This window comes from Polistes fuscatus, unplaced genomic scaffold (genome assembly GCF_010416935.1).
Source record: "Polistes fuscatus isolate 324 unplaced genomic scaffold, CU_Pfus_HIC Scaffold4, whole genome shotgun sequence".
NCBI lineage: Eukaryota > Metazoa > Arthropoda > Insecta > Hymenoptera > Vespidae > Polistes > Polistes fuscatus.
In genome coordinates, this window is record NW_025113118.1 from 453631 (window position 1) to 471148 (window position 17518).

General features: G+C 37.0%; 1 protein-coding gene across 2 annotated transcripts in view; it reads left to right on the forward strand.

Moving 5' to 3' along the window:
- The window catches only part of LOC122521273 (UPF0489 protein C5orf22 homolog), a 443816-nt gene that overhangs the window by 213452 nt on the left and 212846 nt on the right, over positions 1–17518 (forward strand). The window contains exon 1 of one of the 2 annotated variants that reach the window (XM_043641862.1): positions 7176–7615. The exons of the other annotated variant lie outside the window; for it this stretch is intronic. Coding sequence (XP_043497797.1) covers positions 7455–7615 — 161 coding nt within the window. The 5' untranslated portion in view covers positions 7176–7454. Of the gene's footprint in view, positions 1–7175; positions 7616–17518 lie in introns of those variants that run through there. 2 annotated transcript variants of the gene reach the window in all.

The following is a 17518-nucleotide window of genomic DNA, read 5'->3' on the forward strand; positions in this document are numbered from 1 at the left end:
TGAAATAAAAGAGGCGCTAAGCGTTCCAGAAATAAAATAAGGATCTACGTCCGGGAACGCGTTTTTACTGAACCTTCTCGTAAATACGAGAATAATATATATATAATGTATATGTAAACGTTAATATTATGCAACAGCTTTCTACAGGCAAACGTAAGTATCTCTTCGATATAATTCCCGAGTAGAATTCGTTTGTCTTATTCGCCGACTTCAATAATTTCTTACTACCGTTTTAAAGCCTTTCAAAATCTCTTCGAAGTACCGAAATAACGGTTAGGATAAATTACGAAACGTAGACATATTATATCTATGCTGGCCCAAACCATCGCCATTAAATTATGTCGCGCCTTCGTGTTGCGACTTTGTACATTTTATTTGAGATCATTTCTTCGTTGTCTATGCTTTAGTCTTCCTCCTCTTCTTCTTCTTCTTCCTCTTACTTACTTACTTACTTATATTAAAGCATTTATAACATTTATATTGTATAAGAAAGAGAAAGAAAGAGAGAACGAAAGCGTTTCATTAAGAGAAATAGAGATTCTAGTCGTCTATAATATACTAAAAATAAACGACGATTTGAAGTATTACTAGAAATAGAAAAGAAAGAACCGGAAAGAACGATTCCGATCGGCTTTATCGATCGATCGGTAGAAAGCAAGGATCCGATACGGTGGCAGAAGCTTCGCTAACGAAAGAGTGGTACGAGTGTTTCTGGAGGCTGTAGAAGCAAGAAAGTGGAGAAGAACGAGAAGAGTTGAGAGAAGGAGAAAAACAGAAAGAGAGAGAGAGAGAGAGAGACGAACGGAGAGGCATGCCTGGCCCGCCTTCTACTCGCTACTCTCCACAGCCAGGTTCAACGACACGCCTCGCCTTCTTCGTAGTAAACAACCTGGCGTAGACTCTCTCGTTGCCTTCTAGCGCGAGCCCAGTGGTTCTCCGTTCATAATGCTTCTTAATTCTTAAATGATATATCGTTATTAATAACAGAAGGATAAATACTTACATTGAACAAAGAAAAAGAAAATTCTTATTTTTCGATCGTAAATCATAAAAATTATTATAAATAAAAAGAATGAATTATTTGTTATAAAGTAAATCAGTAGTTTACAAAGATGATCAATTTCCAAAAATTCGTCTTGAACGTTTTGTTGAAACCACGTATCCACGGCGAAATTACAAATGGTATAGAATTAGAAATTTGTTTCGGTATTTAGACGCTTCTCTGGATCTTTTGATAAAGTTGTCCCCGTGGGAATCACCACTCGCTCGCACGACACTTTTTCTTATACTTATTTTTCTTGCCGCCCTATAAGTCTTCGCTCGTGGACTATAGTGATTCTCATCCAAGAACCAACTGATGGTACTGTATCAACTACAATTTTATGCTAGAAAAAAAAACCAAAAGATTTCTCTTCGTTTTAGTACCCTTTATACGGAGATAACTATAGCTATAATTATAGGAGAGATTAAAATAAGATATTAAGTCATATAGTAATAAAAGATCTCTTAGCTTAAAAGGAAACACGCGGGGCCACGTATACGCGCACACACAAATGCTAAAGTTGTAAAGCGAGAAAGAAACAGACTACGTATCGACAGATTGGTTTCAAAGTAGTTCTCGCCATACCAGGGTTAGAGACCACCCCTTACGACTATGCGAAATATTGCTCGACTCTTTAGCATAACACTCGACAAAGTTGGGCTAATCTCGTTCCACGCTAATGGTACCTCTCGCTTTAGTCGTTCACTGACCGCTTCGTTATTCAGAAACGATTCAGCCATTATTACGAATTGCTTACGAGTTCTTCGTCGTCACGACGACGATGTATATCCACACTTATTACTTTCCTCTGAATCTTTTAAATGACATTACGGCAAAGATTTATATACGAAATTTTTTGATTCATGATCTTCTACTTCCATAATTTTCTTAAACTTCATTTGAAAATAGCTTTATAAACGAAGTAATTGCAATTTAGCCGATAAGGCAATCTCGATTGCGATTGAGGATTATCCCGAGCAAGCGGAACTCAGCCGTAGATGGAAAGGAGGGAAGCTGTGTATCATGCTATAAGGTATCGTCAATCATAACGACTAAATTGCGTACTTCCAGTGCGTATGCACTTTCACGTCCTCCTCATTTTATGTTCTTTTACGATAACATTTCCTTATTTATTTAAAAAAATCTCATGCTCTCTTTGAAATTATCTAATATGAGAGAAAAAGAAGAGAATGATAAGAAAAAAAAACCCGATGAAAAACAAAAATAAAAGAATAGACTTTTATTAAACCGATAATTATAATCAAGATTGAAATCGTTACTACTAACATAAGTACGACACAGTGACACTAATTATTCCAATTTTTCTCAAAAAACGAGATATGCGAATGATTGTCACGGAACAAAAGCAGAGATTTCAACAAAATAAGGAAGAGAAATAAACAGAAACAGAGAAAGAAAGAAAGGTGGCTTGTACAATTCTGAGAGTCGATTGTGCGAACTTAATTAGAATTTATGAAGAGCATGAGCCGCTAGCTCGCAAACATGGTTGACGTCGCGCCTGTATAAACACAATGTTATCGTTTATGCAAGGATGCGACGTACCGCAGGGCACAATTAATATAAATGATGGATTATTACTCTCTCGACGACGCCGGATACGTAAAACGCGCCTTGTTTCACACAATTTCACACGATTAAATGACTCTACTATTTTCGGTTCGGTATCGAATTTATTTTTTCTTCTACCTTAAGAAAAGAAAAATTAATTAAAAAACTATAATATAATTAAATGGAAATCTTTGAAATTATTTTAAATGCAAATTAGAAACAGATTTAATCAGATTAAAATACAGTGTCTGTGCGTAATAAACCCTTTCGTTATTATTTGATTTATTATTCATAGAAAGAGAAAGAGAGAGAGAATAAAATAGGTACTTATAATCGACAATAAAATTAAACACAATATGAAGATGAAGGGTCGAAAGAGCGCAAAATCGATAGAACTGTTTCTTTCGTCTTTTGGTTCCCTTCATTCGCCACATGTCGGGACAGAGTAATGCGTGACACGAGACGGGGAACACTGCACCCGCCATTTCAACGATCTCTTCTCCGGGAGCGCGTTCACGAGATGAAATCAAGGAAGATTGTAAGGCTAAAAGAAAAAAACAAAAAAAAGAGAGAGAGAAGGAGGAGAAAGGGAGAAAAAAAAATTCATAGGGGTCGCATAGGGAGAAACAAAAATTTACGCGGACGGTTCTTCCATCGACAGTTTGCATGCGGACTACACGAATAGACCTTTTCACGTTTTTTCTTCTTGCTTTTTTTTCTTTTCTTTTTTTCTCAACTCTACTCCAGAAGAAGAAGGGTTGTCGAGGACAGAAGAGAGAGGGTGTGTCCCTGGTTGCGATTCTACGACCTCCACGGCGATTCCTCCCTCTCCCGTTCGTCTTCCCTCGAAAAAGGGCTAACCCTTCGCCGATAACTTGGACGTATTGAAAATAATAAGAGAGCGGCAAAAAATAAAATAAATGAAAAAAAGAGTGGCTTCGCAAAAAATTGTGCCGTAGTTAATCCGATGCGCTGGCTCCTATGATATGCAGATTTTACGATGAATCTTTTTTTACGTCTCTCGTTCTTCGTCTCTCACCTCCTCCTCCTTTCCCATTTTACTTTTTTCTTTCACCCTCCTTTCTCTTTTCCTTTCTTCCCTTCGACCTTTTTTTTTTTCTTTTTATACTATGGACTATCACATTGTAAATCTCGATCTTTCTCATAGGAGAAATCATTTTCCTTGACGGGTATCTTTTCATGAGTTATAATAATATACCTACGGACATTGGACGTTTCATTAGTCATTATTACCAACGCCAAGGTCGTCGTCCACAAACTGGATATTCGATAACGTCATATTAAAATATCCTTCGGGCTTTTCTTCTTCTCATCTCTTCTATTCTCTTCTTTTTTCTTCATTAGTTTTTAAGTATCGTACAGGTTGCGTGGCTTTGCTCGATGTCTATTATAATTGGCCACAAATTTTTACGATTATCGAATCAAATGACGTGAGAAAAACTACTAACGATTAGTATTTCTCTCGCATTTTACACTTTTATTTTTAATAGATTTATATAACCAATTCATTAACATAAAATGACATTTATAAATAAGAAAAAATCATTTATCTTCAGCCAAAAGCCACTAACCAACATTTATGCTAATTTAAGTTATTGCCCGTCATTCAAATTTTTAATGGGGAAAATAAGGTTCGGGAAAAGTTAATTTTGCATTAATGCTTTCTCCTTTGCTTACTTTGAATTATTTATAAAATTTTAAACAATGTCAATTACATAAATCATTTTAAACCAAAAGTGTAGTTACTATCGTTTAACTGGACATAGATGAACTATAAATGTATATCTATACTTATTTCATAAAAAAAGAAATAATTTACGGGAACAATTATATATATCAAACGTAACATTATATATATGTTACCGGAATAGTGGAAAATCAGGCAATGTTAGCAATACCCAGGCATTGTCCTCAATGCAAAGCGTTTTTTGATAATCTAGGAAACAGAAGAATTTTTATGGACTTCTCCTAAGCATTGAACATAATACTAGACATTCTAACACGAAGTGCTATTTAGGCAATATTGAAAATAATACAATATCGAGTAACAGGCACACACAGACATACCCCTCCCCCCCACAATCAACACACACCCCTCTCTCACATACACACATAAAAGCGAGCATAGAGCGAGTTGTTGAGACTGTGCATGCCGCTATATTATGCGTACCTCTATAAATTGAAATTTTGTCAATGCTGGTATGTTATTATGTAGGGCCCACTGTTACTTATCGTAGTAGAAGATTATATTACGTTTAGACCGATATTCATAGAGATTTCCATGAAAAATCTGTATCTTTTTTTCCTTATTATATCGGAAGATAAGCGAGTTTAGAAGAAAATATTTTATATTGGCTTTTTTACTTTACCGATTTCTCATTTGTCATTCTCAAGAATTTCTAGGTAATGTGAGAAATATGAATACATTTCCGACTTTGTCGAAAAACGCTTCGCATTGAGGACAATGCCGGGATATTGCTAACATTGCCTGATTTCCCACTATTCCGGTAACATATACATACTTAACGATTTGAATGAATCTCTTACTACTGGAATGAATTTTATTTTATATTATCAAATTTTTATAGATAAACCCTGTTTATCTCGAAACAGCATTACGAAACGTAGAAAGAAAACTGCAGTTGTTTCTTACATGAGAATCGAAGAAACAGACACGGGATAAAAGGAGAACATCGTCCAACGAAAGAACGAATGACCGACCGGCCAACTCGATCCCGAACTGGCCGCGCTCGCGCGCATCAAGAGAAGACAGAGCCTTCACTTCGTCTGCATTCTGTCGCTTCTTTCGGATCGGCAGACGTCAGGGTTCGTGAAAGCTGTCATTGTGCTGCCTCATCTCGCGGCCTATACGGGGTCTTGGAGCTTTGTCTCTCTTCTCTCTCTTTCTTTTGCGCGTGCATGCCTACGTGCATTTTCTTACACTATTCCCATACGTATGTATTCATGTATATGCACATATGTGTATTTACGTATGTATATATGTATGTATGTGTGTACGTGCTTTGGGTAGAGTAGGTGCGCAAGGCATCTCTCCTTCGAGAGCAGCGGTCCCGAGTTTTTTGCTCCAGAAATACGGACCCTGCAGTCAGTCACGGGCAAGCCGTGTATATCTACGTTCACAGCTGTCTCGGCCATCCCGTTCCGTCCTTTTCATCCCGTTCAAACAATAACAACCATTGTCTGTTTACTTATATAACCCCCGGACCATGCCTCGAATTAAATTCTCTTCGTTCGTTCGTTCGTTTCTTCTTTCCTTCTCACTCTTTCTCTCTCTCTCTCTCTCTCTCTCTCTCTCTCTCTCTCTCTCTCTCTCTCTTAAGCTATGCATTCTACATACTTCTTTCATCTCATTTAGTTTCTATAATTCGAATTCTATAGTTCGAACAATAAAACAATTTAATTGATTTTTATATATTAAGTTTGTAATTTAAGTCATTATTTGTTATTATCTCGCAATATATTTTTATTATCGACTAATGATAGTTATTATGTATATCTATATACATTTAATTTTCATAAGTATACTAATTTTGTCGTTATAATGTGTAAGATACAAGGAATGTAAGAATTGTCAGGAGTAAACAACCTACCTCTTCTTCTTCTTCTTCTTCTTTAAATAATCACGCGCGTCAATTTTGAGTTTGACCGTTTAGGAATTCCACGAATCGTCTTCTTTTTTATTTATTTTTTATTTTTTATTTTTACAAAGATATTATAATTAGATGCTAATGCCGATTTTGCGAGGTCCTTTCCTTCTTGACTTTGATCGTTTCTTTTTTCTTAACGGCGTAACCGAGAACGCTGAAGCGCTTACGCAGAAAGGATTCGGGATGAATCATGAGAATGGAATTTGGAAGATTCCAATAACGACCTTCAACTTCGTCTGCCAGAAAAAATAATATTTGCCGAAGGGATCCAAACGATAGGTTCATTTTTCGATCGTTTATAGATTTGTTTCTTTGGTGTCAATAAAAAAAAAACAAAAAAGAATAGAGAAAGAGAAAGAAGAGAAATGATATTTTTTTTTGTCGAGCTAAACCTTCGCAAAAGATCTTGTTTTTTTTCGAACTATTACTACACGTGGAAAAACGATTTTCACCGGCTGGGTACGTGAAACGCGAAAAACTATATTAAGATAAACGATCTGTAGCGCGATAAAAAAAATGAGTCGTAGGGTCGCACGGCAAAGGAAGGAAGGAAGGAAGGGTGCCAGCAATATTTCGAACGGAGCAACGCTATCCGTTTATTAATCCACTCGCTGGAAACCCGATGTTTTCATCGTGTTCGTCAGAGTGGGTCGTCGCTCGCGGTACCAGTGGATCTCAACTTGCTATTCTCCAGATTGCTATTCTCTGCCTAAACAAAACGAAGATGATCGACAAAAAGAAAAACAATCTTTTACCTTAGTTCTAACAACAATCAACTAGACAACAAATAAAAACATTCATTTTAAAATAAACGTAGTTAGTAGTTATAGTTTAGAAAAAAGTCAAATGTATTCCTCATGTAACCTTCCACTCTTCTAGTTCGTGTTTATGTTAACTTATTTTCAGTCTGTATTCCACGGTTGGACATGTCACAACCATTTCGGCAAGTGTACGCGCATTAATGGGTTTTCATTAGCTTCTGTACAACCCGGGTGCATTGTTTTTTTCAAATCACTATACTTTCATCACCGCTTTGCATGCACGATCGCTTCCCGATTATTCGGCGAACTCGGGGATGATCGGCAATTCGATTGGAAGCAATTTCACAATTCCGTTCGTAAGAATTTCAACGTTTGAAGGAGCATAGAAGAGAGATGGGCGGGAGAGAGAAAAAAAGGAAGAGAGAAACGAATTGCGTCGACAACAGACAGCTTCGACGTCGACGTCGAGGACGGACGACAGGACCCCAGGCAGCAACGACAGCGCGGCAGCAATTCTCCTCTCCTGAAGGGTCCTCGTCTACAGATCTCAGGAGGTAAGGCACCCTTGAGCACGGCTCCCTCCTTCTTCTCTTCTCCTTCTTTTACATCTTTTTCTTCTTCTCCTTCTTTTTCTTGTTGTTGTTCTTCTTCTACTACGCTTCCGTAGACCCCTTGTCTCCATAGCGTCTACGTTTCACGTAGAGCATGCCAAGGCAGGCCCCTTTAAGCATATAAATTATTAGAGCCGCTTCAAGGACCACTTGGAATCCGCCATTGTTGCACGCGCCGCGCTGCACCGTTCCGTTCCGTTCTGTTCCGCTCCGCTCTGCTCTATACGCGCGTTCGCGCACACATCTACCAAAGGAAAACGACATGTTCTACGCTTTTTAAAAACGAACAAGACTAATCCTTAGAAGGCACTCAAAGACACTCTTCTTCAGGATCTTTTGCTACCTCTTTTACCTTATCTTTTTCTTCGTCATCGTCGTTGTCGTATTCCTCCTCCTCCTTCTCGTCTCATTCTTCACCCTTCCTGAATACTTCGTGTATTTTCTTTTTTATTCTCTTTTTATTATTCTTTCTAATCGATACTCTCAAGCGCGAATAAAGAGCTTCATTATCCTCGACACGTCGGCATATTTAAACGCGCTTATCTTTAAACAGGCCGTTATTATTTTACGTGCAATTATCAATGAATAGATTCTTCGTCTGGATGCCGATCGTATTCTGCTACCAGTGTAAGCTTAGTAATCCATAGCGTAGATCGTGTGAAGTAATTTAAATGGTCTGTCGGTTTTGATCGTTCTAGATCGAGAAACTCGAAGTCATCGCGTTCAGGTGCCAATTAACTTGGAAATCAATTATGTTCATCGTTTAAAGGATCAGAGAGTTTCAGATGGCGACTGTATCTCAAGCTTACTTATTGCTCACGGCGATCTCCGTTATTAACGTCGTCGGAAAACGGTAATTAATTGAAAGGAAGTGCCTCCTCGTTCATCTGTACCTGTATTATTTGGAAGCCGTAAGTTAATATCGTTGTCATATCACATGAATACCGATACCAATGTCTCGTTGCTTTGAAATATGAATAGCAAACCATTTCTATCTCTTTATTTTTCTCTCTTTTTCTCTATTTCTCTCTGCTTGAAGGAACAGCAATTAATTGAAGGAGGCTGTAGAAATTGCGGCCGTCTTTGAAGTGGCAAACACCTTAAGCTGTATCCACTGATGTTATCCTTACGGTTGGTTTAACACAGAACAGGTTCGCCTTTGTGAATCACCGAAATTTCCAAACATTTTATCTTTTCTTTCGTAATGCGTTCAAAAACGTTCAATTTATGGATTCGTTTGGATAAGTTTTCACGTAATACGATGCTTTCTCGATAAAACTGTATATGCTTGTTAAAAAGAGTAATGGTAGCAAACTAGTTTCGAATAATTAACCCGAAGGCTTTATCTATGTAAATTCGTCGCTGATCATGACCCAAGAACTATTTTCGTTAGTTCTCATTATTAATCGCATAGAAGAATTTTAATTAGGGAATAGCACGAACCACGGATTAATCTACAGTCTAACAGGAATACACTAAGAAGACGATGTCCGCGAGTGAGTCTACAGAAATAAAGAGGTATCGTCTTCGACTAATTAACCCAAGAATTTATTTACGATTATCTCGATTCTCGGAAATGTCGTTCGAGTGGGGAAAGAGCTAAGGGAAAGAAAGAAGAAAAATATCACGAATACCGAGGAATTAAACGAGCTTGCTCTTTCTCTCTCCCTCTGTCATCACGTTTCCTTCTTCCAACCTCAACCCTAATTAATAGCTTCGAAGACGACCGTAATAATAGATTCACCACGCTGAAAGATATCCGACACGCGTAACTACTCACAGGAGAAACAAACTCGACCTCTTTCGATTTTCTTCACCCTTATTTCTTCTTTTTTTCTTTTCTTTAATTTTTTTCTGGATTTTTTTTTGCGTGGAGAAGAATAACCTCGATCGACACGATGAGGAAGTGATGCGTTTTTAATGAACGACCAAGGCGAACTTTTGACTCGTGCGACTAAACGGAATGCAACGTCATCGACACGATTACCAGCAATCCCACGCTGAAACTCGAGATTTCCTTAACGATCGAGAACATTAAAGACGACCTTCGCGTGCTCTGCGTCTTCGAAGTTTCGCTTCTGTCGAACGAGCAAACCCATCATTCGCCCTTTCGACCGAATTACGGTCTAGTAAAGTAACGAGATCGACGTATCGACGTCAATGTTTCTTTTTCCTCGTCGTATCGCCACGAAAGATACCACTTATTTAAACAATGATACACGGACGGAAGAGAAATTATTTCTCTTATCTTCCCTATTTAAAAATAAAATAATACATTTATCTTTGTACGAAGATATCTATATTTTATAAAAGAAAACAACATTCATCGAAGAACTTAATAATATTATAAAAAAGAAAAAAATTGATCATTACAATTAATTATTCTGTATTCGATCGATCATCAATTGACTTTTTACCTCTAGGAAAATGATAACATAGATAAACACGTTGATCGCGTGGGAAATGATAGATCGATCGAAATCTTAACTATGCATATTTATACGTATAAAGTCGTAGATATTTTAGCGAAGGAATCGATTAAGATGCAGTAGCATTCAGATCATTATCGATTCATAAAATGACGAAATGCTCCGAGTCATTTGCCTTAATAACGTTTTAAAGATCCATCGAAGAGTAAAATTGAAGTATAGGAAAATGATAAATTACAATAATTATATAAGCTTGTATAAGCGTAAGAGAATATTCTCTTGTCGATTAGATCGCGTGGATCGATGACACCGATACTAGCATATCTTTTATATCTTCTCTTTTACCAAACAAAGTTAAAAAAAAAAGGAAGATTTCGAACGATATACTAACGGAAAACGATGCTACATAGATACATAGATACATATGCAATATAACCCAGGCCCATACTTGATCCCAATGTGGCCGAAAGAACGAACGATGTAACGTGCACGCGCATGATCATGCAATCTCTCGAAGATCGAGACGATCGAGCGACACTTTTCAAAACCCGATAAAATTGGCCGTAATTGCGCGAAAGGGAGCAGGTGATACGCAGAAAAGGGGGACACGGCGCGTCCAATTTGTGCTTGCATCTGCCTAACGACAGCCGGCGTTGACGAAATGTAAATTGAGCGGCTTCGAGAGGAAAGAAAAGAAGAAAGGGAAAGAAAGAAGTAGAGAACGAAAGAGTTCTCCCTCTTTTTCTTTTTCGTTCGAGCCTACCTTGAACGATTCTTATTTTCGTCGAAAAGGACTCATCATCATCGATTGTTATACACGTATTACGTATTACTAATAATATAATTTTTTATTTTTTTTCCCAGATTTATTAGGATTTATAGAACTCGTTATGATTTTTGTTTTATTTGTTTTTTTTTTTATAAAGTTAAAAGAAAAATAACTAGTAGATTCGTATGACAATTGTATCATTAATTATAAATACTTGAAAATATAAGATTCTCTTTTGAAACATGATATCGTGTATTACTTGTTTGCGATAGAAAAAGATTCGGTGTCGAGTAACGACACTGACACGTAGAAACGATCATCTAGAAAGAGAACCATGTATCAATTTGTCAGAACTAGCGAGATTTCTTGTACGACCATTCTTTTTAGATAAACGGGAGAGTTGGTTATACGTCGTGGCTTGACCCTAAGGTTCTCACTCACGGTAGCAAATAGAATAAAAAAAAGGAAAGAAGGTAAAAAGTGTAAAATAAGAGAAAACAGAAATATGAAAAATGAGAGAGATAGAACAGTGATAAGTTTTAAAGTAATCACGAGTGCAACCACGACGGCTGACTTGACGAATTGAGAATATCCTTGCCGATTATGTATCGACCGTTCATTGTGTGTGAATCGTTATAATTAAAGGTTATTGAATTTCATGAGGAGGCTGGTCCGATCGGCAACATCGATCAGAGAATCAAGGTCGACTTTGATCAAAGATCTAACCATCAGCACTACGTAGAACTTTGATATCGTTACACGATAACCGATTTAATAATATCTTCGTGTATATATGGTTAAAATGTATTCGCGTTATTTGCTCGTTTTATAACATTGTAGAACATTAATTCGTCGCAACCTCAATTATTTATTCTATTTTTTGTAAAGATAATAGCTTGTAACGTGCATTTTAAGCAATACGGTCTACTATAAATAGCCGACGTGTGTCCCTACGTATTTTTATGTACTTGCATAAATAAATAAGCCAACGATAGGGATCGTATCGATATAAAATCAATTATTTGAAAGTTCATCTTGCGAATCGTATGCGAAAGTTCGAAGGATTCGCAAAGACATTTTTTTATTTCTTTTATTCTCGAGCAATAAGATTTTTGGATCAATGCCAGAAGAATCGATTCGATAGCGGGAACATATTCGAAGTGTCCGAAGAATGCTCGTTGAGGTAGAAAGATTAATATACATATCGTGATCCACGTTTTCTCGTGATTCTCGAGGACGTTCCATTCAATAGTTTTCCTTCAGGCTGCGACTAAGTAATATTCGTGATAATATTTTGTAGCATTACTCTCGTTGTCTGCTGTTCAATTCACGCCAACTGCTCATTCGTCCCGATCTCAGAGACTACGTTGCGTTTACACGTGCTACACACCAAACCACACCCAGGGTTTCTAAACGCTCATAAATATCCCTCCTCCCAGAGAAACTATCTCTTCTTAGAAATTCGAAAGAAGCTCGACTCTTTATCGTTTGTTCGTATATACGTTACGCGTGCAAATGTTACTAAGATACACATAGGACGTATTTGGACCACCAACGTGCACAAAAATCTAATCGCTATTTGGATTTATACGATCGTAAGACGGTTCTGTCTGATAGGGTAAAATCAACGCGAGATTCGTCGCTTTCTAATCTCGAATTGTCTCATTCTATCTTTCTATTTTCTTTCTTTCAGTTTATCCTCTTCTCCTATGAATTGTATATATACCTATATGTACCTATGTAAAGCGATATCAAACAATCATATGTATTATGAAAGGTCATAGAAAGAACGTTTCTACATAAATTATCGAGTGTAAGCAAGGAACGTCATTCTAGCGTGCCAATAAGCTGTCACCTTCATTTCGAAGAACATCAGCCCTTTCTCTTTCTTCGTGCAACATCGTAGATACCAAAGAACGTTCGACGAAGGTGCACTCTGAACGCCTCCTGTTCGGCTTGGTCGTTCACCGTCGCGCAAAAACCAAGACCATCCATCTCTGAGACCGGACAGCGCCCTTACAAATTCCAAAGACGTACGTGCCGTATAATTAGAACGTAAAAATTTACATTGCCGACGATCCACGGCACGGAGCCGGTCTTCTTCTCGCAGACCTTCTTTAAAAAATGGCTCCTCTTCTTCTCGAAGAGAACTTCAAGAAGAAAAGAATCGAAGAAGAAAATGACAAGAATAGAGTTCGAAAGAAAGTTTTTTCTAAAGTTTACTCTCGTCAATGTATCACACGTCGTCGACACGCTTTTTCGAGTTTCGATCCATGATAAACGTAGTTCGCTATTTACCAAGTCGTGGTCCAGACTCCGTGGATTGACTGCACCTGCTGGTTCCTAGCCGTCGGTTAATAATTTTCAAGACCAACTCATTACCAAGTTACCGGGACAACGAGATAACTTTCTCGAAGCGCTTATATAATGATGGTACAACGGTTGTCGATGCGTTTACAAACCATATTTAACTTTCCTTCTTCCCTTTTTTTCTTTAGAAAATCATAATCACTTTGATATCTTCTCGAGAAAGAATATTTAAGAGTATAAAAAGCTTACCTAACGTTTTTAAGATCATACAAAATGTATAATAGGTAGAATAGATCTAACTAACTAAATATATATCTAGATATACCTGTTGCAAGTTTAAAATATACGAAAGAAAAATTAATCATCGTTTGAGAATCAATAAGAATTATTCAACAAAGCCTGGATAATTTATTTTTAGATTTCTTTTCGCAGGATTTTTGGCGAATCAACGAATTCGGAAGCTATCGGTTGGGTTCAACGTTCTTTTATAGGAAAAGAGAAAAAAAACAGAATGAAAAGAATAAAGAAGCGGAAATGTTCTAGCGAGATACCCAACTAACTCGAGTCGCCCGAAAGATCTGCATTAAACGATCGCTCAAAGTTAATTACTACCGAGCGTGATCTCGCCCCATAATTATGTACGTCCGGCCGATCGCGCGCTCAAAGTATTTACGACTTATAGTACAATTTTTTCACGGTGAAAAACGCGTTTACTTGCCCGAAGGGACGCTCGTAAATAATGGCATGCTCTAAGCTCTAATCCTCGAGTCGTGCGATACTCATCAAAGAGATGGTACACGCCTTTCAAACTCTCTTCTTTTTCTTTCTCTCTCTCTCTCTCTCTCTCTTTCTTTTCAAATGTTGTTACTTCCAAGGTTATATTAACAAAGCTTTATAACACTGATAGCGTTAATGTGTAGTTAATTTAAAAAAGAAATTTATCCACGTGTATAATATCAACTCAGAAAAACTAATCACTTAATCTAATCAAAGTCATAGAAAAAGAAACATACTTGAACAATAGGTATGACCATAAAAATATAACACGATCATATTTAAAGGGGTAAAGTTTTTATTACGCACAAATTATAAGTTTGAAAATCATCGAAAGCTAATGTAAATGCGAATTGAAAAGTTGAAAGTAGAGAGGAGTCGAAGGGTAAATGAAGAGAAAAAAAAATGAAGGAAAGAAAGAAGAAAAAAGTATACTCGACGAAAGAAGGAGCACCTTCATAGAATCGTGTTTTACGAGGCACACGATAAATTACGATCCGTCAAAAGGGGGTCTACCAAGCGTGTTCCAAGCGTTCGCCGCGTTGTAACGCAACGGCTTGGCCGCAGGTGCAGTTACGATCGCTTGCTCGCGCTCGTCATTTCCTTCGTTTACTTATTCTCTGTCATTTAACGCGACGACGTTTTCATTCGATGATGTTTCAACTCTCTCTTTTCTTCTTCTTCTTCTTTTCATTCTTGATTACTTATTTACAAATCAACGCATGCATTCATTATTTACTTTCGAACATAATCTGTAATCGAAGTTAATTTAAATAATTATTTTATTAATATTATATTTTCATTCGATTGCAATTTATATCCATTTGTTATCGATTTCAGTTAATAAATCTATGTTCCATTCTTTTGTTTTTTATATTTCAATTGAAAGTACATAGTAAATCGAATCGTTTCTCGTGATCTAACGTTTTTTCTAATCTTATTCATAGCACGCTCGCGATCAGATGCGGTTAGATCGATAACGACCAAAGTTTTTTACGCGATTACGCGCGATCGTGCGTGACTGGAGGAAGAAGAAGCGATCTCACGCAAACATCGATTTCATCGCGATTTTCTAATTATGGAAATCGTGATCGCCACGTGCGAGCTATATTTATCGTTGCTTTATCTATTTTCAATGTTTTTTTACTCGTATCGTATTACAGGTATAGATGGGTTTTATACCAACATCGATATATCGACTAGAATTTCTTTTTCTCTCTTGGATTTTTTGTAATCTTTATTTCGATGTGTTATTTTAGCATACCGCGAGTATATATATCATCGATAATAGTGGTAGCGATAAAATAAAATCTTTTTATTTTCTTTAAATAACTTGCTCCAAATCGATTAATCGATTAATAATAATAATGAATCGATCTTATAGATAGATTAAAGTATGATACACTTTTTACCTATAAAGTTTGACACTAACACACGAACGCAAGATGTGCAAAAGGAATCTTGCTTCTGATTTACGTGAAAGAACGTTGAAACTTTCAAGTGCAGAGAAACTATCTACCAAGAGTGTAGAATTCGTTAATAATTACAGTTCGTTGTAACTCCTCGTACGCTCATCGTAATTCATAAGCGGTATTCTATTAAAGTTGTGCCTAGATTACAGCCCTTGGTGCAAGGCAACTTGAACGAACAGGCGCCCGAGGAGTAGTAATAAAATCTCGACGAAGCGCATCGAGATTATTTTCGAAAACAAAAATATACGAATTTCGCGATTTACCAAGATTAGAATTGGTGTGTCGTTAAATAGAATAGTACAACAAGTGGTGCTAGTTGTCGATAGTAACGGTAGTAAGAAATCCTGATCATGGTTAATCGTTAATTAGTACGACGTGTTTTATGCCGATCGACGTTAGTTTTAACTTCGTCATTTAATTTCTATCCAGAAACGATAGCCGGATGTGGTAGAAAGACGGGAGACTTCCTGTCCTGTAAATTAGCCCCTTCTCTTTCTTTCTCCTTTATCCTATATTCACCTCTTTCCGTTCTCTTTCTCGGCGAACGTTAGATAGTAGTAGATCGAGATAGAACTTTTATATATATATTTTTTTTTCTTTTCTATATCATTTTATAGTTTGGATTAGTTTGATTAGATCACCAACTATTTTTATTTTATTTAACGAGCTAGTATTTTATTTAAAATATAAATTTAACATTGCATTTCTTGTGTTGAGAGAATAATTTTATAACACAAGTTCGCGGATGTTGGTCAGTTCGTTAGGATGCGCGGTTAACCTTCTTCCTTTTCTAATATCATTACATAATATTATATCCTAACGTTGGGAAGTTTTATTTTAAATCTAGCTGATTAATACAGAAATTGAGATAACGAATAAGAATGTAAGTAACGATCTTTTATCCTCGAAACATTGAATTTATTCTAAATTAACAAATTGTAAAAGAAAATCATAGTTTATCGTTGAGAGATAACTTATGTTAGTAGTAGTCCCGTAGGTAAATATTAACTAGCGCCCTAGGCGACGAACTAGCGAAAAGCAATAATTAGTCTTCTCTTAACGTTCGTTTCATTCCTATCTTTCATTCTATCGGACCAAAGAGGTAATGAAAAAATCAAATTACGTTATGCGTTCGTATCGATGACGGATCTATTAAATTCATTGGCAGCTGGAAGAAAAGAGGAAAGAAAGAAACAAAGAAAGAGAGAGAGAAAGAGAGAGAAAAGAAGATATCTATCGTAGTTAGAAATCACAGTCGAGGCGATTATTCGCACGAAAGGCGCGTAGCAAACGGCTGTCTAGTACTCTAGTACTTCTCCATATTGCTCACGAGGATATCAGATAAGACGAAAATGAATTGCTACGCGTAAAGTCAACCGATTGTCGGAGATCTCATTGGCGATTTGTTCTCGGACCTTTCAGTGTTCAAACGCGAGCATTCGATAGGCAGCCTTTCCAGTTAGACTCCTATTTTTTTTTATTCTATTCCCCCTCTCTCTCTCTCTCTCTCCCTCTCTCTCTCTCTCTTTCTCTCTCTCTTCCTTGTCTGAAGTTTATCGGAGCTCACGCGGTTTCGTGCGAAAAAGCAAACAAAGAGACACGCTTCTCGTCGTAATATCGCGACTCTCCGCAACGAAAAGCCATCAGATAAAAGTACCCGAGATCTTTATTACTTAGCGTTATAGATCGTTCTTTCCTTAGAGAAATAAACAATAGGCACGTTGCGTATACGAGTTCACGTTCGCGAAGGGTTATCTCGAGTAAGGGAATACGGTATGTTACAAGGTATCAGATAAGAAATAAAGGAAGGAGTGAACGAGCGAGAAGAAAGAGAGGGGAGTAGTACAGTGCACCATTCGTACCTTCTTATCGTTGTAAGCGTTCTCGAGATTCGCCGTCTTTATCTCGTTCTTCGAGGTACCACCATGGTGTAAATTATTTTTCGGTTTACTCGACGATTCTACCATGAGAGAGAGAATTTGCCTTTTCTTGGTAGAACAATCGATGAGAATTTTCAATGCACCAATGCTAAAGATACTTATCGATCTTTATCGATTTATCTATCACCTTGTATAGATATTTACTTACTTAC